A 22522-nucleotide genomic window follows, 5' to 3' on the forward strand; every position below is an offset into this window, starting at 1 on the left:
AAGGCAGTAGGATGGGCTATATGGTTGACTAGATTCTCTGGTTTGGCTTCCTGGATGGCTGGGACTGGGCACTATACTCAGTAGCAGGTAAGGCTATGAATTAGCTTCCCTGTCTTGGTAGGGCAGTGGAGTGGACCCCCAGGCCTGCATGGCTTATTGTTTGGGGACCTAAATCAAGCAAGGTGGTGCACTGAATTCCCTGGCCAGATGAAGCCACTGGTTCTGCTTTGCAGGCAGGGAGCAGGGCTGTTAGATGGGCCATGCAGCTTCTCATGCACTCTGGTTAGGTTCCCTGGTCAGGTGGGCTAAAAGCTGTGTTCAGCAATGGGTGGAGTTACAAATTAGTTTCTCTCCCAGGGTGGAGCAAGAGAACTGGCTGCAAGGCCAGAAGGGCACTCTCTTTGTGGTTGTGACTCAAGCCAATCTGTACCCCAAGTTTCCTTTCTGAATGCACCCCTGGCTTTGCTCTGTGGATAATTGGTTCTGCTTGCTCTACTCTCCACTCAATTGTTAGTCTACACTACTTCCCAAGTGTTCAGGTCAAGCTTCCCAGTTGGGCGGGGCTGGGAGTTATACTCAACAGATGTGGGCCTATGTCTCAGTTCCTCTGCCTGAGGTGGGGGAGGGTAGAACAAGTTCCAGGGGGCAGCAAGGCTCTTTGCTTGAGGACCTTGAATCAGGCAGCCCTATACTCTCCTGAGTTCCCTGATCACACTGCATCGGTGTCTTGGCTCTGGAGATGAACAAAACTGCTGGCTGGGATTACTAGTTGGGTGCTGCAAGTGGGAACTGAGTCTGCCAAGATCCTAGTGCCGGGTGTTGCAAGCCCACCCTGTCTTCTCCACCACAATCTTTTCCAGTGGTCAAGTCCTGCAGATTCCCCTGTAATTCCTCTGGTGTGAGACTGGAGTGGGATACACAAGAAGCGACCAACAAGGCAAGGGACCTGGATGTTCCTTCAGGATCTCTTTTTGTCACTGGGGAAACTGTAGGCTCAGGGGAGACCTCTTAGGGTGGTGCTGTGCTGACCTGGATGAGGGGCAGTGTGATCAGTCTGTAGCTGTTCCACTTACCTTTCTCATGTGGTCTGTCTTGGTCTCTGTGGTGAAGAGGGGTGCTTCTGCCTCTCCTCTGTGTTCCAGGATTCTCTCAGTGGGTGTCTTGTCCATGAAAACTATTGTAAGTTTTTCTTGTGACGGGGAGTGATGGTGGGAATGACCTATATGGCCATCTTGGTAGTGTCACGCTCCATCATTTTGTTCTTGTATTATTTTCCTGATGTAGTTAATTGTTTATTTGTGTTCTCTTGTGGCTCCCTGAACATCTTTAGAAAAATTCTTTTGAATTCTTTGTGGGGCAATTCCTGGATCTCCATTTCTTTGGGGCCAGTTCCTGGAGGTTCACTGTATTTCGTTGGTGGTGTCATGATTCCCTGGTTTTTCATGACACCTGTAGCCTAATGTAGGTATATGTGCATTTGAAGGAGTTCCCTTTTCCAAACTTTCTGGACTGACTTGAGTAAGGGGAGACTTTCACTTGCAGGTAGGGGCACAAAATGGAGCATGCTGTGACCTCAGGTCAAGTGGTGCAGGGCACCAGGTGTGGGAACATGTGTTGGCATTGGGCCTAGGAGTGTGTTATGTCTCTTTGGCTGAGGCAGCTGAGGGCCCACAGTATGTGTTCCTTGGTGAGTGCTGCAAGAGCTACTGGCATCCTCAGCTGTGCCTCCAGGTCCAGCAGCTAGGGACCAGGGCAAGCATATGGTGGCCAGAGCTGGTGGTGTATATACATTTGGCAATGAGTCCTTTCTAATTTGTAAAAAAAATTATATATTCAGATATAGATTCCCTGCATGTCAGAGATGTTAAAAGTATTTTCCTATTTTTATGACTTCTACTTAATTTAAAATAATTTAAAATATTTATGCATCAGATCTATCACTTTTTTATTCTTTGGCTAATTTCTATAAAGGTTTATTTTCCCTAATGTTAAAATGCCCAGGTACAGCCAACATAGAAACATAGAAAATTTTCTTCAGAACACATTTGAGATCAGTTATATTGGTTCTTGAAGACATAGATATAATCATGCAATCCTATTTTAATTTGAAAGTTAATTTAACCCCCCAAAAGCCATTGTTACTTTCCTTTTATTGTGTAAAAATATTTCTCTAATTGATTTCTGTTAGGGAATAATTTTCTTATATTTACCGCTACAGAAACAATTTATTACTTTCTGCTCTCTACGTCTTTCTCAAAGAAAAGTTCAAAACTCTCTCAACTCCTTAATCTTTGCTCATACTTACTAAAAATTTAAAGGGTAACACACCAGTTGGTAAAATAAATTAAAATGGATTCTAAAAGTCTTTTACAAGGTCTAAGACATCTGCTGTCTGAGGGAACAGTTCCTTGAACTATATCACACAAACTATTCAAAACACACTTGCGATCATGACACTTGTGCTTGAGCTATTTAAACACATACCTGGGTGTCTGTGAAGAGAAAGACCATATTCCTGTCATCTACACCAGCCAGTTTGTACAACTTCCTGAGGTCTTCATGAAAACTGTCATAATTATATCCCCGGCTCAGTTCAATTTGTAAACATTTATAACCACATATGTGAGCTGCAAGTCTTGTAAGAGATTGTTTTCCTGTTCCTCCTACTCCAACGAGTAAGGCGTTGCCTCTTTCCTGACGGATCATGCGGGCAATCCTGCAGGCAGCAAAGTATAGAAAGTTTTATTTTTAGGTAACCTAATGTGGAAGGCTGGTGGCCAGTGGAGCATCATCCCTGAGCAAGAGGCCACAGGGAAGAGCAGGGTATCTCTGAAGTTCATGGCTGGGAGAAAAGAACTGCTGAGCTTTCATTATATCCATCTCTCCTATTTCCCGTAGACTGTTGGCCTTGGTCATGCAAGTGTAGAGTAAAAGAAAATCTCTTCTTTCTCCAAAGTATGAAGGATTTTGTCAGAACCTTGCCTGATTTAAGTCACTACTTATATTAGCCATTATATTGGCAAACCCAGGGCTTCATTTACAAGGCACAGCAAGCAGAAATACCACTGAGCCTAGGAAACTGGTTAAATTAGGAGAGGAGAGCTCAATGGAAATAATCTGAAATGAATTTAAGATATTGACATTTTAGAAAACTTTTGGTTCATGCTAACAACAAGAATATAAAAAGCATTGCAATTATGATCCTAGAATGAACACTCAGGATCTGAGTTTAGCAAGAGTTGAATGGAGATGGAAAATCTGATGACCAAGTTGAAAACTTCAGTGGGAGATGGGCTTGCAAATAGGAAAATCAGAAATTGAAATGGGTGCAAAATTGAACGGGTAAAGTAGGGGACAAACTCAGGTATTTTGCCCAGAATGCAGAGAAAAAAAGATAATGATATTAAAGTGACAAGAGAAAAAATGGAAATAAGGAAAACAAATGTAGGAGAAACAAGAGGCCATGCAATGGGAACTGCAGGAGAGACAGGAGGGGACATTTGATGAAAGAGTAGAACTCCCCCATCTCCCCGTTGCACCAAAGTTCAACCCATAGATGAAGCCACTGATGTTCAGGAAAGAAAACCAGAGAGAAGTGGCAAAGCACCAAATATTTTCTAGGACATATATAAATATAAAATAAAATATGTGTGTATGCATACATATATACATATGTAACACAGAAATCTGTATTTTAGCCATAAGTGAAAAGCCTGTAAGCATTTAAAAGGAAGACAGATCACTCTCAAAGGGATAAATACTTTTAGGTTGGCCTCAGGCAGTTATCTTGTAAGATGACATTCCAGAAGACAATGTTAGAGAGGGAAAGCTATCATGTTACTGCTTAGAGCATAATAAGCCATCTAAACCTTCCTCTGGGAAACAAAGGGTAATGGAAGGGGTGGCGGCCAGGGGGATGGAGTGACTGGGTGACGGGCACTGAGGAGGGCACTTGATGGAATGGGCACTGGGTATTATACTATATGTTGGCAAATCGAACATACATACGTACGTACGTACGTACGTAAATAATAAATAAATAAATAAATAAGTCTTCCTAAAAGATTCCTTGAAGATACATAAAGAAATATGGATAAAGTAAAAAAACAAAAACAAAACAAAACAAAAAACAAACAACAACAACAACAAAAAAAAACAAGGAGGGGAAAGGACTATCAGTATAAAAGTGAGCAGTATGAGTCAAGTCCACACTGTTGCTAAGATGATAAAAAGATAATAAAAAGATGTCAGTAAGTTCTTCTTAAAAGAAGATACAAAATATAATTTCTTTTTTAAAATTATCATTGTCATGTATCTAAAATCTCAGACTAGGTTATCAGACACTAGGAAATCATGGGAGAATTATAAAGGCATATTTAACTTTTCTAACAGGAAATTTGTGTATCTACCTTAGTTTTATTCATAATGTTGCTAATAATTGGCAATGATCAGGTTCAAATATTTGAAAATGGCAATGGCTGGCTTTAGTATTTTTTTATTATTTTATTTATTTTTATTTATTTATTTATTTATTTATTTATTTATTTATTTTTAGTATTTTTTTAATGATGAAAGTAAAACAGTCATTGTAACTGATGGGAGAAAACCACTGCTAAGCCTTTGACACTTGTAACCTCCATCAGGAGGGCTTGGATACTGTCTTGTTCTCTATGCAAACAGTGCACAGCACATAGTAGGGGCTTCATCAATATTTGTTAAATGAATTTGTGTGGATTGACTTGTATGTGTGTAAACATACAAGTGTATGGCATAAATGTGGCTGTTAAAGCCATGTCTTAAAATACTATTTAATTATATAGGTTTGTGGAGGCAAATGTAATATAAGTGTTTAATGGCATACTGTTTAATATTAATACAACTTTGTAAAAGTCTATATATACTTATAAATATATTTGAAAGAACCATGCAATTTTAACAATGATTGTCTCTGGGTGAGGAGGTGAAATTATAGATGCTTTTCTAAATTCTATAATAAGTGTGTTTATCATATAATCAGAAAAATAATCACTATTTTTTCTAAAGAAAACAAAGTACTGCAGTCCCCCCTTCTTATGGGGTATACATTCTAAGACCCCAGTGGATATGGATAGTAACAAATCCTATGTTTCATATATATATATATATATATATATATATATATATATATATACACACACATGTATATACATATACATCTATATATATCTATGATAAATTGTAATTTATGATTTAGTCATAGTAAGAGATTAACAGCAATAATAATAAAGTAGATATTTTTGACCACCTGATTCCTATCTAATCCTTATCCATTTCTCTTCTAAACTTTCATCTTCTAGCTTCACTTTTCCTAGCAGTTTTCAGGGCTCCAACAACCCAGGTGGAGGCTTGAAGGAGTCTGTTATTTAAGAGGTGTTAAAAATGGGGCTCTCCAACCTGCCCTAGGCCCATTACCGCAATAAGAACACCTGCCTCTGGTTACCAGTGGAGCATGTATCACTCTGGCTGGTAACTTTCCTTGTCTACCCATAATCTGGTCTTGGAAAGGAATTCCCATTAACTTAATGATGGTCTATCAGAATATGGCCAATGTCACTCAGTTGTCCAGATTGTTCAGGTTGTCAACACAACTTGTCCTGAATTCATTCTTCCTCCTCTCTTGGAGGAGGAGCTGAGAGCAGGAGCACAGAGAACAGGAGCAGCAGGTAGCAGCTGCAGTGTGGCCGGCAGGACTGCCGACTTGTGCACTAGCAGATGGGATTCCCTCCCCAGCCCTGGGCTACCGGCTCCAGGGCCCATCCCTTCCCAGTTGCAGCCCCTCCATGCTCCTGGCTCCCTAGGTACCAGTGCACAGGTGCTGACCCTGGGGTTGGCAGACAGTGTTGAATTGCTGCCATTTGAGGGTCCTCGGATGTGCACGCTGTGGAAGGTATGAGCCACTGGGTGGGCATGGGCACAGGCAAAGATCATAGGGCTGCCTGCTGGTCCATCAGGGCCACACCAAGCTCCACTAGGGCAGCTTCAAGGGGAAGGGGGTGCAGATGGGCCATGGAATGGGATTGGGGAGGATCAGAGGAGGCCAGGAGCGGGCTGTGTGCAGGGGACAGCAGCTGGAGAGGGCTGAGGTGCCACTTATGCCAGGTGGCAGCGTCTGCAGTATGTGAAGTGGGTGGTATCTGCTCCATCCTCCAAGTGGGACTGTGAGCACCAGGTTTTTTTGGTGTGTGTGTTGGTGGGGTGAGGGCGGGGGGATGGGGAAGGTGGATGGTTAAGTATTGCTGTTCCTGGCACAGGGTTTTGTAACTGAGCCTCCCTCTGAAGAGGCTGTTGCTGTTCTTGGCCCAGCTAGCTAACCATCTAGAGATATGAAGATGAAATTGTTGCAGCCTGCTCTGCAAGGGGTGAAGGAAGCAGATACTGTCTGGGCCGGCAGGTGGGGCAGGACTGGGGAGAGTGTCCCTGCCCACAGAGCCATTCTTGGAGCCAGCTGGACAGCTAGATCTGTGGCAAGAGCAAGGGTGTCAGTGAAGAAAAAAAGGAGAGGTGGGGAGGGGTGACAAGGTGGAGAGCCTCAGAGATTGAGGAGGTGTGCCATGGGAGAGGGGAGAGGTGGGCAGTTGGAGCAGGTGCAGGTGGAGAAGGCTGAGGTGGAGGGGACAGGGCAAAGGTGGAGAGGGTACATGAGGAGGGAGGAGAGCTGCAGGTGGAGTGGGTCTAGGTCAAGAGGGGAGAGGGCATGCGGGGAGGGTGGAGATTTGCATGGGAAACTAAAAGCAGCTTCTCTCCCTTTGTTTCTTCCACACTTCTCTGCTGCTCTGATTCCAGCTACCTGTGTGCATTTCTCCCAAATGACTGGGGTTTGGAATTGGGAATTCCAGAAGTGTGAGCCACTGTTGTCTTTTACAGATTGCAAGTCAAGAGGTGGGCAAATAGCTGGGTGAGAGGGAGGAGAAAGCAGTCAGTTCCAGAGCCCTCTCTAGCCCAGCCCAAACTTTGCTCTAGCGATCACAGCTGCTGAGGATGTGGCCTCCATCTGCACAGACCCCAGGGAGTTGAGCCATAGGGTGGGGGGGGGGGGAGCTGCATGAGATTTTTCCCATCATCACTCACCCAGTTGCTACTTGGCCTCTACATCTTCCTGTTGTATAAGATTGTGCATGGTGACCAGCCAGTGGCCAGCAGTGATAGTGATGATGATAATGATGACAATGAGGAGCTGCTGGCCACTGCCCTACCTTAAGAGGTGCAACTTCACTCTTCCCAAGCTCTATGTGGCCCGCAGGAGGCAGGGTTACCTTCCCACCATCATAATCTAGAGCAACTCCAATATGCCTTGGACAGTAGGACAGGATTTGGAGAGGCTCAGGGCTAGTCCCTAAATTCACCCCTGCTGAAGACAGCTGCAAAGTCCAGAATCCTTCCTCATGGCTGAAGTTGAGAAGTTCTCTTCTCACCACTGACTCTCTTGCCACCCCTGCCAGGCAGAATTTTGGCCATATTTCATTTTCCTGAGACCACTCCTCCAACTCTTCATTCTTGTTTCTATATCCAGTGGAGCTATAGCCTTCAGTGGTACCCATTAATCCACTAAGATAGCTAGTGCCAAACATACCCCTGGCTCCACCCCAGTACTTCATTGATGCTTCTTTCTCTGCTTCCCACCATAGTTTATCCACTTTCACTTCCAAGTATATCTTTGACCATGCTGGTATTTGTTCATCCACAAGCCAGTAAGTATCATGTTCTTCCCATTCAGAGACACTGAGAGGTAGCCATTGGCCGTCTGGGAATTCAGGGTGATCCTCATGGTTATATACTCCAGATCCCTCCTCAGTTTTCCATTGAATCCTGAGTCCTTTCTCTAAAGAATAAAGTTTATCTGAAACTCTTCTGCCCACTTTTTGATTTCAGCACTGATAGACTTTTCTATCCAGAACTTCTTCCAGTGTATCTGCTTATTATGTCACTTGGGTCCTGCAAAAGCCCAAGTTCTGGCTGCTGAGGCTTTTTTTTCCAACTCATAAATATGGGTTTGAAATTGGATGAATTCCTCAGAGCCCTTGGTGACATGGCTGTTCCTGCCTTTGGCAAGCTCTTGCTCAGTCCCTTCCAGTTAACTCCAATAGGTACTGCTCCAATAGGTACTTTCTCTCAAGAACTGGTAGCCCTGTTCAAACACTGACACAATGTCCTGCCTATGCTACAATTTTGTCTGCAGGGCCTGAATCTCATCTTCTCCTGTGGACTGATAATTCTGGATTATATTTCTTCAGAATCTTCAGATGGTTTAAAATTTTACCCTGATGGGGATCCCTGGGTGGCTCAGCAGTTTAGTGCCTGCCTTCCAGGGCATGTTCCTGGAGACCCGGGATCAAGTCCCACGTCGAGCTCCCTGCATGGGGCCTGCTTCTCCCTCTGCCTGCATCTCTGCCTCTCTCTATCTCTGTCTCTCATGAAGAAATAAATAAAATTAAAAAAAAAGAAAAAAAATAAAATTTTACCCTGATGAGTCTGTGCATCCTTCTCCAGGAGAACAGCAGTATGATGCCTATGCTGTGGGGACTCCCAACACATAACACAAAATATTTGTTGGTCATCCTTGCAGTAATAGTGGAACTATCCCAAATGTACCTCACACAGCTTCTTGCATTTTGCTCAAGTGGTCCGTCGTCTTTGGGTTGTCTCTCCTCATCTACCTTCATCCTCTAGATGTTTTCCACTAGGCTGGCCATCTGCCACACATGGCAAATATTTTCTTTCTTAAAGACAATCTTACAAAGAGAATAATGCAATGGCTTCTTAGTAGATTCACTAGGAAGACCTGAATGATGCAGTGGTAGCAGAAGACATAACCACAGTTGATGGCTATGGGGTCTCTCAAGTAGTTGAGGCAGATAGAGCACAGCACCTCACCCTCCAGCTCTCTCAGAGGGGAGGCAGCAGCCATGATAGCTGTGCCCAGACCTGGACAGAGTCCTTCTCAAGGCAAGCAATTACTTTCTCTAGCAAAAGTTAATCCCGGACATGAATAGGACATTGCTCCAAATGTATCTGTTGCTTTCTCCGAATGTTGACATCCTGCGACAACCTGTATCATTGACTCAGATGTTTATGTTCAAAACTTTAGGTCTCACAGAGCCAGAATGGAGAATTATTGTCAGGTAGGGATGAGTGGGCACCTCTTGACCTATGGCTTGCACTCCTGCTTCAGGTTCCCCAGCTGGGACCCTTACCCGGTGTCTCTCAGAGTGCCTCTTCTCTGAAATTCAGACACTTTTACAAGTCATCTAAATTGAAGTAACCAACTTCTAGAGATCTTAAAAGCTGTGACTTAGCAAACATTGATTAAATAGTCCTCATGCATTATTATCTTTGGTGACAGAGGACAGACAGGCTATGCAGTGTGAGCAAAGAACAGGAAGTCCACATTGAAAAGTGCTCTTCCAGGACAAAGCAGACTCTTAGGTCATTATTCAGGATCTTCTCAAATAGCAATTAAACTTTCCAATTTGTCTCCTTTAGCTTTGCACCTTCTCCTGCCCCCTCAGGCCAGTCTGCTCTTTCCTAGCCTTGACCTCCTAGATAGCACAGCTTTGTCTAGAACAGGGTCACCAAACAAAGGCATGTAGGCCAAACCCCGCCCCTTTACTGTTTTGTTTTTAATTTTTATGGCCTATGAGCTAAGAGTGGTTTTTCAGTTTTTAAATGGCTAACAAAAAAAAAAAAAATCAAAGAAGAATAACATTTTGATATGTGAAAATCACTGGGTATTCTAATAAATAAATAAAGTCTTATTGGAACACAGTCAAACTCATTCATTCATTTATTGAAGGTGGCTGCTTTTGTTGTTTCAGCAGCAGAATTGAGTAGTTTGTGACAAGGACTGTATGACCTACAGAGTTTAAAATATTTATCACCTGGCCCTTTATAAAAGAAGTTTGTTGGCTCCTTTCCTAGGATCCTTTGCCAACTCCTCCCCTGAAGTGAGCAAATAGATGATTCAGGCACCATTTCCACTCTTATGTCTCTATCACAGTGCACATCTAACAGAAGACACATTGGATCATCTGTTTATTTCTCTTCAGTCCCTCAGGTAGGTATAAAATTGGGAGGTAAAGGTATATGTAATAATGTTTTGCTACTGTTTTCCATAAAGTATTCTACAGTGGATGAAATATTGACTATTATAAAAATCTTGCACTTTATATGTTACACTTTCTTTGTTTCATGTATAGTACAGTAATTTGATTATTTTCATCTTAGATTATTGGAAACAAGTAAATTGTCCATTCTGCTTCCTGGTGTTATTCTTCTTTCTGTCAACTTACATATCAATAGATAGAAAAGAAATCCTCCAAGGTTACATTTTCTCTACAGTAGTAAGCAAGAGACAGCTGTCCTAATTAGTGGCTTACATTTTCATAGAATTCTGTTTTACCATCCTTGAAGTGCAGTGACAACTTTGGGCATATGTAATGGGTGGAAACAGTCTGAAGCAAATTGCCCTCTGAAAACACAGGCTCTAAAGTAAAAACACAATTTTTTTTCTGAGTTGAGAAGGCCTTTATCCACTTACCCTATGGCAAAAAAAAAAAAAGTCTAAAATGTCACCAACAAATGGAAATGTAATATTTACTAAATTACTGAATATTTAGTAATTGTCCCATAACTCATGTTCATAATGAAGCCCTTCCTAGAGCTACTCAGCAGTAGGTATTTGAAAGCTCTTACAAGTAGAAATTTGTTTACTCTAATTCCTAACTCTTGGTCCTTTTTAGAAAAAGATGTCTACATTCACACAGCAGCCCTCTGTGTATCTGAAAACCAAATCTCCTCCATTCTACCAATGGCTTTTAATTTCCTCCTGTAATATTTTAAGCAATCCTTGAGTAGCCTAGTGATTCTCTTTCACAAAAGTCAGAAAGATTATAAATAAAATTAAGCTGACTTTGCCTGTCGTCTGATCTGTTCTCCACGAAGTTCCTCAGACCAGAGTACTGCCATTATTTTTTTCTTTGCAGGCTTAAGGCCTGTGTGAACTATAGGATAAATGCTGTTAGGAAGTAGTGTGCGGGTATGTTGGCAGGGGGATAGGTGAGAAGAAAGTGGTATCTCAACAACCCAGTGACAAACTGTTGTGTAACACTGGGGTTGTGACAAATTATTGAATTAGAGTTAATTAAACAGCAGAAGTATAGGAAAGATAAAAGACTTGATTGCTTATGGTTTATAGAAAAAAAGTCCTGAGGATTTAACTGTCAAACTTAACATGATGCCACACTAAAACATAGTTGACAAAGGAAAAAAACAAAGTCATTGAATTCTTGCCATGGTAGCAAACCATGGGAAATCCTGTCCTTAAACACACTTCACACTGTAGATTGCACAGAATACTATATCAAGTATGGATATCACATTTTTAAGTGGAATGTGGAGAAATTCTCAAGTGTTCAGTATGTTGAGGCTGGAAATAATCCCTAACAGGAAATAGTGGAAGCTCTGGGTTACATCCTCCCAGAGAATATAAAGCTAAGAGGAGCCTGGTCATGATTTTCAAATATTTTGAGGGCTGTAATGAAAAAAGTGGATCCATTTGGGGTGGAGGCACCTGCTGCAAGTACTAGATGAGATTCTCAGTAGGCCTCAGTAAGCCTATGACCTATTAGCTTTAAGGGGACTTTGGACAATTCAGCTAATCTCTCTGTGATACACAGTATTGTCCAAACATGGCTGCAGTACTATTTCTGGTCCTACTTGCTCTTTGATCCTGTCAAGAGATGGAGTCTCTGACCCTTTCGTGTGAACTGGATGGGCCTGTGTCACTCCTTTGGTTAACAGAGTATAGTAGAAGTAATGCTATGTGACTAGTCATGAGAGGCCATTTGGCTTCGTGGCTTTCAGGGCACAGGCCTTTGGAGCCCAGATCCATGGGAGAATCCCAGACACTGATGCTGTCGTGCTAGAGAGACAGAGGCAGAGATGTGCCACATGCTCCAGGTCTGACTTTACACTGCATTGAGACCCCAAGATAGAACCACTGGGAACCATGAGATCATGAAATAATGTAGCTACTAAGGGTGGCAGCTTATATAGCAACAGACCACTGGAACATTCTCTGAGCCATACTTGTAGAGAGATTAGGATATTGAGTCATAGAGAGGTATTATCACAGTTAAATGAGATACTCCATGTCATGGTTTTATATTCACACTGAATGCCATTATTGCCACTACTTCACAGGATGGGACAGATACCAGATGTCACAGGGAGCAGATTTGGCATCATCCTTGAAGTGTCATTTAAATACTTGGAGTTGTCCAACAGTATACAAGTGCACTTTAAAAAGTGGTGCATCATATGATTTTTCCCTCATATGTGGAATTTAATAAACGAACAAAGAAAAAAAGGGAGGAAAAAACCCAGACTCTTAACTATAGAGAACAAATTGATGTGTGTGTGTGTGTGTATGTGTGTGTGTGTGAGGTGAAACAGGTGAAGGGGATTAAGAGTGTGTTTGTCATGATGAGTACTGAGTAATATACAGAATTGCTGAATCACTGCATTGTATACCCAAAACTAATACAACACTGTATGTTAATTATACTGGAACAAAAAAATTTTTAAAAGCGCTATATGCTTCAAGGACTACAGATATTCAGGCTAGATACCTATTTATCAGGGATGGCCCTCAAAGGAAACTTGCAATAGGTAAGAGACTTATAAGCAGATGGAATCTATATTCCTTGGATTTCACTCATTTTGCTATAATCTTGAACCCCTTCTTTAGGCATGTATGTAATCAACCTTATTATATTGTACATGTATCTCTGTAAACTACCTTAGATCCTTTCTTTTGTAATAAGTCAGGGCATTTTAAACAAACAAAAACAATCTATTAATATTTAGCACAAATAACCCCTGGGATTCCACAGAAAGTTCATGCCACTTATATTTAAAATATATAAAAGGGGCGCCTGTGTGGCTCACTCAGTTAAGTGTCTGACTCTTGATTTTGGCCCAGGTCATGATCTCAGGATCTTGAGTTCAAGTCCTCCATCAGGCTCCACACTGGGGGTGGAGCCTGCTTAAAATTCTCTCATCAATCAGAGAAAGAAAATTATCATATGGTTTTACTCATATGTGGAATAAAAAAAACGTGAAAGAGACCCTAAGGGAAGGGAGGAAACTGAATGGGGAAAAGTTAGAGACAAATCATGAGAGACTCTTAACTCTGAGAAACAAATAAAGGGTTATGGAAGGGGAGGGGGGCGGATGGGGTAACTGGGTGACGGACACTAAGGGGAACACTTGATGGGATGAGCACTGGGTGTTATATGTTGGCAAATTGAATTTAAATTTAAAAAAAGAGATTCTCTCCCTCTCCCTCTGTCCCTCCGACCCCTGCTTTCTCTCCCCCTCTCATCCCCTTTCTAAAATATATATATATATATAAACATATAATATATATGATAACTTTTACGTTATAGCAAGATTTGCTCATAGACCTTTGTCCGTATTGCAATCTATTTAAAGACTTCTGCATGACTTAATTCTTAGCTTTTAATACAAAATAAATTAGATCAGTGCATTAGTGCACCTAATAGTACTATACCTTGAAACATGTTCTATAGCATCCTGGAAGAAGACCAACTTTACTTCCTTGGGATTTATAAGGTTATAATCATCAAGATAGTCCTCTAGAACATTTGCGATTTTCTCCATATCAGGCATGTCATCATAAATCCGATCCATCTTATCTGCTCCAAACTATAAGATGATTTAGGGGAGAGGGACCAAGTTAGTTAGATCAGTTATGATACAGAAATATACACAATATTCATGACTGTAGGAGGGAACATCATTTTATCCATTATGTAATCATTTGCATACATATTATATATATAATACCTATTATACAAATATTTATTCTTATATACATACATTTATATAGCTAATATAGCTATTATATATACATAATATATAGCTATTCTTGCTATTATATTAAAACCAAGGAAATGGGGCTAAGCAACTCAGATTTTCATGGATAACTGAAAATCCATTTCATTTAACTTCAAATGGAACATTGGAGTTTCAATGATCTTTGCTATAAAATTCACAAGGGAGCTCAGAAATAGGTTTCCAGTTTCTCAGTGTTCTTACTTTGGTTTTGTACTTTTGCTCTCAGGCTGGTGACATCAGAGAAGCTAAATGGGCTGAAAGTTATGCATGCCAGATTGTTATGAATATAAACAATCATTCCAGAACTACATGTAGTTTTTACACAGCTGTCATCTGATTAAATAAATCATTGAGAATGAAATTTTGGGTAAACTCAATTTGGGAATTGAGTTCCTGTTTGAGGTCCTGTGTGGACCTGTCCATGAGGTCTTTTCTTTGCTGTAGCAACTGCCCAGGGGGCATTTTCATTTGGAGCCATTGACTAAAATACTTATATGTAATGCAAGAAAGATCCGATTGTTCTTTTCTCTTTACTTTATTCCCCTATTTGATGATTATAGCAGTAGAAACACATGGGAAATATAATCACTACCTGGAAACAAACCTTGGACTTCATTTTTAATAATACATTTAAATAGATATATTGCATATAAATAAATTATCTTTTTTATTTGTCAGGGTTATCATGGTGATGAGGTAATTGCATACATGCAATATAAAGACAGCTTCATTCTTTTGTCTAACCAGTGCTGATTGAGCTATACCTAGCTCTGAGTAGGAAGCTGGGGATTTAGGGCAAGCAGAACAGACACAGCCCCTGCCCTCTTGGGGATACTAGGAATGTTGTACCCAAACAAGAGTCAGCTTGGTAAAACAACATTCATCAGCATAGGTAGGGGGGTTAGATGGAAGACTTATTCAAGGCAGTTCTAGAAGGTAAAATTAGAGCCGGTAGGTACATGTTATTGGAGGTACAAATCGAGGAGCATAATGTAAGAAAAAATTTGCTACTGATGAGAGCTACCCTGAAATGAGGAGGGCAGCACTGCTACCTAATTAGCTGCTGGAAGCATGTGAGCACACGCTGAACAGCTATACAGAATACAGCAAGGGGGACGCTAGTCCTGGGTTGAGAAATTAAACCTGCTTCTTTCCATATAAAAAATCTGATGGGTATCTGATTCAGACTGTTACCAAAATGAATGTGACTAGATCAGAAGTTAGAATCTGTTTCTCTAAAGGGCTAGATAATAAGTATTTTAGGTTTTGCAGGTCATATAGTCTTTATTGCAAGTACTCCACTCTTTTTTTTTTTTTAAGATTTTAAAAAAATTTTAAAAAATTTTTTTAGCCATTTATGAGAGACCCAGAGAGAGAGATAGGCAGAGACATAGGCAGAGGGAGAAACAGGCTCTATGCAAGGAGCCTGATGTGGGGACTCCAACCCTGGGACCCCAGGAACACGACCTGAGCCAAAGGCAGACGCTCAACCACTGAGCCACCCAGGCGCCCCTCTGCTTTGTCTCGTAATATGAAAGCAACCACATGAAAAACAGTACCTGGTCAAATGGGTTTGGCTGTGTTTCCATAGAATTTTATTTACAACAATGGGCAATGGGATAGATATGGCCTGGGGGCCATAGTTTGCCAACCCTTGGTCTATATCTTTAATCTTCAGAGATGTAAAGTTCTTGTTAAATATGAAATTGAAGTGTAAAATAGTAAATGCTTTATTTATCTTCAAATGTAGTCAATTCAACATACTTGCCTTAATAAAGTCTCCAAAGATGATGGGTCTAGTCAAAAAATATTCCAGGCCAATTGCAATTCCAAAATGTTTGTCTATTCAAAAAACAAAATCAATTTTTAATATATGATAAGCTTGAATGTAGTATTTCAATAAGATATACAGAATAATATCAGCTGTTACTTTACGTAGAAGGCTTAACTAGTAAATGAAAGTGAGAGAAAGACATGTTAACAGCACACCATTTTAGTTTGGTTGATAATCTCCTGGATTTAAGATTAAGAATGTTTAATATTAATAAATATTTTATTAAATAATAGATATTGAATATACATTTAATAAATAAGGCATACTTTAGAGATATCCTGGCTTCTTAGCAGACAAAATGCTGGTTCTCCTACTTTCCCTTTTCTACTTAAAATTCTATACTGAACTTAAAATATTAACTCTTCCTGAATTTTAATAAAATTATTTCCCTAATATTTCATATATGTCTATATATTTGAATCATCGAAGAGAAAAACTTTTACCCATGAATGAACTAAAATTTATTTTGCTTTACTTTATCTAAGCTCATTTTAATTTTTCTTTGTAGAAATCAAATTGCTTTTATAGGCCCCTGCCCCCCCAACCAAAGAAAGAAAAAGAACAGGTATTATGCTGAGTGAAGTAAGTCAACCGGAGAAGGACAATCATTATATGGTTTCACTCATATGGGGAATATAAAAAAATTGTGAAAGGGATTATAGGGGAAAGGAGAGAAAATGAGTGGGAAAAATCAGAGAGGGTGACAAAACATGAGAGACTCCTAACTCTGGAAAAAGAACAAGGGGTAGTGGAAGGGGAGGTGGGCAGGGGGATGGGGTGACTGGGTGACGGGCACTGGGGGGCACTGGATGGGATGTTCTACTATATGTTGGCAAATCGAGCTTCAATAAAAAATATACATAAAAAAGAACAGGTAAATAATAATTGATATTTACTGGCCATTTCTGTCAAAATAGTATGGAAATAGTGCTTATCTTCATTATTTATCAACCGGTCATGGAAAACTCTTTGGCATTCATGGCAAAAGAGTCTAAATATCTGTATTTCTTCTCTTATTGTTCCTGAATCGCACTGGAGGATACCTGTTTTTTTAAGAAAAGGAAAAAAGGAAACGTCTACATTTGTGAAATATCTAGTAACAGTTGAACTAGAAAATCCTTAAGTCCAGCTTTATCCCCACACTACCCCAAATGGCTGCTTCCCCACTAGGGTGCTAGTGGGGAAGCACCCCATCCCCCTGCCTCAGGGCTCTCTGCTGGCAGGGACTTTTTCATTCCTGTGTTTTAGGTTACCTGTCATCTCCTTGGAGAGGCCTTCCCTGACTCCTCCTGTCAGTGACTCTCATGGCTTTCTCATCTTCCCATATATAACTTGCCACAATCTCCGGGGACATATTTATTAGCTAGCCTGCTGCCCCTAGATGCTTGGGGCAATTATTATACATTTTTTAAATAGGTTAATTCCCATCATGATGGTTGGGAAGCCACCAGAATGCACATCGATGCTTGTAAGTCAGTCCTTGTGATTTTAGATTCTGGGCTCTTGTATATGAGATATTTTAAAATAAACTCAAGTATACACTCATAGAATAACAGTGATCTCACTTTTTGAAAGTAAAACTGGACACATTATCTGGAAAAACCCTTTTTCTTGTTTTGTGATATTTCTTTAACTGAAGAGGTGAAGTGGTCAGACTTCACACTACAGGCCATGTTCATCTCATTATTACACTGGGTTGCCACATGTTAAGTGAGGAGTGCTACATCTCTTTAATATACAAACATGCTTCTAGTAACTCCCCTCACCCCCACCTCTGACCTTTACACTGTTTTCAAAACTCCAATTCCCTCTCTCATTCTTTTCCAAGGTTCAGTCCTCACCAAATGCCCTTGGTCCTTCTGGCTTCTACTCCAAGTTACTCTGATTACTCTTTGTATGGATATAAATTATAACGGTCAACACAGTTCTAGTAATACCAAGTTACAGCAAAAGCAGTTATGGATAGCAGTCCTTGAAGTGTTCATTCTCTCTGGGGACCCTTCACTTCTCACAGCACAGTGCAGACGGGCATAGGGAGAATATTTACTCTACATATAGGTGTACATGGCAGACAAGATGAACCATACAACATAAGCGCAAAATCCTTGAGTAGGCTGAAGGGGAGGGAATTCAGTGTCTGAGGGGGTATTGGCACATGATCAGACCAGGGCCAACTTAACCACTACGGGGAAGGAAGGCAGATGCAGGTGGTCTGGGAGATTTGGAAGATGAGGTACTTCTGGTTTGATTTCTTTTCTTTTTTTTTTTTTTCAGTGAAATAAGAAGACACATTATCAGCTGGAAGCAAGAAATGGAAGGAGGTGCTGGTGGTCTGAGGGAAGCTATGACGTCCTTAGCCTAAGGTGGGGGTGGAGGGTGACTTGAATAGGGGACATGTAATGGGATTTCCAGGCGGGGCACAGAGACTCGTGTACATACAATTCTACCTAGAGATTGGGGATGAATGGAAATGAAAGGAGTTTGCAGGTCAGAGAATGAGAGTTCCATACATTACCTTGTACACATTTGGATAAATCTCTCAAGTTAAAGACATAGTGAGATTTGGCCGGTGTTGGCAGAAGGTCAACACTCAATCTGTTATAAATCTCAACTGCGGCTTCTACAATGTTTGGTGCGGTTTGCTTTACAGCTGGTGGGAAGTCACTGAGGAAGCCATTTAAGATGGCCTAGAACAAGAAACATAATATGAAAAAGGGTTAGATTTTTTTAAAATAAATTTATTTTTTATTGGTGTTCAATTTGTCAACATACAGAATAACACCCAGTGCTCATCCTGTCAAGTGCCCACCTCAGTGCCTGCCACCCAGTCACCCCCACCCCCGCCCACCTCCCCTTCCACCACCCCTAGTTCATTTCCCAGAGTTAGGAGTCTTTATGTTCTGTCTCCCTTTCTGATATTTCCCATTTATTTTTTCTCCTTTCCCCTTTATTCCCTTTCACTATTTTTTATATTCCCCAAATGAATGAATGAATGAGACCATATGTTTGTCCTTCTCTGATTGACTTACTTCACTCAGCATAATACCCTCCAGTTCCATCCATGTTGAAGCAAATGGTGGGTATTTGTCATTTCTAATGGCTGAGTAATATTCCATTGTATACATAAACCACATATTCTTTATCCATTCATCTTTTGATGGACACTGAGGCTCCTTCCACAGTTTGGCTATTGTGGACATTGCTGCTAGAAACATCGGGGTGCAGGTGTCCCGGCGTTTCATTGCATTTGCATCTTTGGGGTAAATCCCCAGCAGTGCAATTGCTGGGTCGTAGGGCAGATTTATTTTTAACTCTTTGAGGAACCTCCACACAGTTTTCCAGAGTGGCTGCACCAGTTCACATTCCCACCACAGTGCAAGAGGGTTCTCCTTTCTCCACATCCTCTCCAACATTTGTGGTTTCCTGCCTTGTTAATTTTCCCCATTCTCACTGGTGTGAGGTGGTATCTCATTGTGGTTTTGATTTGTATTTCCCTGATGGCAAGTGATGCAGAGCATTTTCTCATATGCATGTTGGCCATATCTATGTCTTCCTCTGTGAGGTTTCTGTTCATGTCTTTTGCCCATTTCATGATTGGATTGTTTGTTTCTTTGGTGTTGAGTTGAATAAGTTCTTTATAGATCTTGGAAACTAGCCCTTTATCTGATACGTCATTTGCAAATATCTTCTCCCATTCTGTAGGTTGTCTGAGTTTTGTTGACTGTATCCTTTGCTGTGCAAAAGCTTCTTATCTTGATGAAGTCCCAATAGTTCATTTTTGCTTTTGTTTCTCTTGCCTTCGTGGATGTATCTTGCAAGAAGTTACCGTGGCCTAGTTCAAAAAGGGTGTTGCCTGTGTTCTCCTCTAGGATTTTGAAGGAATCTTGTCTCACATTTAGATCTTTCATCCATTTTGAGTTTATCTTTGTGCATGGTGCAAGAGAATGGTCTAGTTTCATTCTTCTGCATGTGGATGTCCAATTTTCCCAGCACCATTTATTGAAGAGACTGTCTTTTTTCCAGTGGATGGTCAAAGCCTCCACCCCAAGATTGCTAGAACTCATACAGCAATTTGGCAGTGTGGCAGGATGCAAAATCAATGCCCAGAAATCAGTGGCATTTCTATACACTAACAATGACACTGAAGAAAGAGCAATTAAGGAGTCAATCCCATTTACAATTGCACCCAAAAGCATAAGATACCTTGGAATAAACCTAACCAAGGAGGTAAAGGATCTATACCCTAAAAACTATAGAACACTTCTGAAAGGAATTGAGGAAGACACAAAGAGATGGAAAAATACTCCATGCTCATGGATTGGCAGAAATAATATTGTGAAAATGTCAATGTTACCCAGGGCAATTTACACATTTAATGCAATCCCTATCAAAATGGGATTTCTTCACAGAGAGTTGGAACAAATTATTTTAAGATTTGTGTGGAATCAGAAAAGACCCAGAATAGCCAGGGGAATATTATAAAAGAAAACCAGAGCTGGGGGCATCACAATGCCAGATTTCAGGTTGTACTACAAAGTTGTGGTCATCAAGACAGTGTGGTACTGGCACAAAAACAGACACATAGATCAATGGAACAGAAGAGAGAATCCAGAAGTGGACCCTCAACTTTATGGTCAACTAATATTCGACAAAGGAGGAAAGACTATCCACTGGGTTAGATTTTTTTAACACCAAAAATTTATCTTTCAAATACTTCAGATCTGATTATGCTTTTTCTAATAATAATCAGCTGAATTCCTATGCGAGGACATATGGGTGATAAAACTCTGCCATTCACTTCAGAATATGTCCCTGAGAATAGGCTCACTCCTGTCTTCTGTAACTGGTGATGCTTGAGCAGCATTTGTTTCTGACCAGTGATCTGACCCAACTTGCTCTCCACCTAATTTAGATTCTGCTCCCTGTGGGTTCAGAGGTCATTGTGAGGTGCCTAAACTTATGTGGAAATGAGCTGAGGGCCTCTCTCGGGTATTTATGGGTACATGACCAAAGGTTCCATAGATTTCATTCTCATGTATGTTTAAGGTACAACTCCATCAAAACTACAACACACCCCTCTTGAGCTTCCCGGTCTCAGCATTGGGCCCCACCCCATGCTTGGATCAGGAACTTGCAAGTTTCCTTTGATGGCTTCCCTTATCTGTCCCCCACAGCCTAGCTTGAACGTAGTCTTGAACCTCTCTGCTTCCCCGACATCATCCCATTCCAGCCCGGGGTCTTTCATCTGGGCTTCTTCAGCCCCTCCTTCTCCTATTGGCCTTGCCATTTCCACTCCTGTCTCCCTTTGGTTACCTTCAGTCAGGAAGATCAGGCTCTGCCCTCACCTCTGAGTCAAGACTTACCTGCCTGGCTCTTCACTTTGCCTCTTCCCCATTGCTCACTGTGACCCAGCCACACAGGCTCTTTCCTTCTCCTCAAGGTCTCTGCATGGCTACTCCCCCCAACCCTTCCAGTCCCCACCTCCCCACACCCCGTCCCCCTGCCTTAGGGCTCTCTGCTGGCAGGGACTTCTTTATTCCTGTGTTTTAGGTTACCTGTCATCTCCTTGGAGAGGCCTTCCCTGATTTCTCCTGTCAGTGACTCTCATGGCTTTCTCATCTTCCCATATATAACTTGCCACAATCTCTGAGGACATATATATTAGCTAGCCTGCTGCCCCTAGATGCTTGGGGCAATTATTATAGATTTTTTAAATAGGTAAATTCCCATCACGATGGTTGGGAAGCCACCAGAATGCACATTGATGCTTGTAAGTCAGTCCTTGTGACTTTAGATTTTGGGCTGTCGTATATGATATTTTAAAATAAACTCAAGTATTTACTTCAACGAGCCTCCTCATTGAACATTAGTTTTAGCAGCTTATGAGGACTATCTTTTGAGCTACCCACCCCCCACCCCCGGGCCCCCAACATATGTTTAACATTCTCCATAGGGCCCACATTTTGAGTAGGACCATCTCAATATATATAAAATAAAAATTTTACTATACATATTATATATATCCTATACATAAAAAAATCAAAATTCTAGTCTGTTTATTCTTTATCACAAAAATATAAAAATAGTTATATAAATGTAACTAAATTAGTTTTATATATTTAGTATTAATATAATACATATTAGTTCAGTTATCTGCTTATTACCTATCTCCATGGCCGAAGCTCCATGACGACAAAGATGACATCTGATTTGTTTAAATGTAGTACCAGGGGGATCCCTGAATGGCTCAGCAGTTTAGCACCTGCCTTCGGCCCAGGGTGTGATCCTGGAGTCCCAGGATCGAGTCCCACATTGGGCTCCCTGCATGGAGCCTGCCTCTCCCTCTGCCTGTGTCTCTGCTTCTCTCTCAGTGTCTCTCATGAATAAATAAATAAAAATCTTAAAAAAAATGTAGTACCAATGTCTATCACCTGGTAGATGCTCCTAAATATTTCTTTAATAAATGAAATTAAGGGCTATTCAACTGATATTCATAAATTAAAATTAGCATGTCATTCTAGAGTTTACTGAGGACCACAGCTTGGTCTTCTATTCAAAGATCTGGCTTACATGACATATTTGACAACTTTGAAAAGCTTCTACTAAGAATATGCACACATGAGAGAGCCAGAATTCCCAAAGTTTGGGAGAAGGATGCTTTGGTATGAGGACACTATTAATATTTCGTGGAGTTGATCATTGTTTTTAATTACTGATGTTATATCTTTCTAA

The 22522-nt window shown here is 40.9% G+C and overlaps 2 protein-coding genes across 2 annotated transcripts in view; one reads left to right on the forward strand and one right to left on the reverse strand.

The window, feature by feature from the left end:
• Nucleotides 1-22522, forward strand: part of TRABD2A (TraB domain containing 2A) — a 165889-nt gene that overhangs the window by 139061 nt on the left and 4306 nt on the right. Inside the window, exons 9-10 of the transcript XR_007403209.1 lie at nucleotides 10034-10090; nucleotides 18065-18153. The gene's annotated coding sequence lies outside the window, so the exon portion shown is untranslated. The remainder of the gene's footprint in view (nucleotides 1-10033; nucleotides 10091-18064; nucleotides 18154-22522) is intronic.
• The window catches only part of DNAH6 (dynein axonemal heavy chain 6), a 231955-nt gene that overhangs the window by 85536 nt on the left and 123897 nt on the right, over nucleotides 1-22522 (reverse strand). The window contains 5 exon segments of the mRNA XM_025453761.3: nucleotides 2485-2716; nucleotides 13610-13764; nucleotides 15725-15798; nucleotides 16687-16833; nucleotides 18306-18477. Of these exon segments, the coding sequence (XP_025309546.3) occupies nucleotides 2485-2716; nucleotides 13610-13764; nucleotides 15725-15798; nucleotides 16687-16833; nucleotides 18306-18477 (780 nt within the window).

This window comes from Canis lupus, chromosome 17 (genome assembly GCF_003254725.2).
Source record: "Canis lupus dingo isolate Sandy chromosome 17, ASM325472v2, whole genome shotgun sequence".
In the NCBI taxonomy this organism is placed as follows: Eukaryota; Metazoa; Chordata; class Mammalia; order Carnivora; family Canidae; genus Canis; species Canis lupus.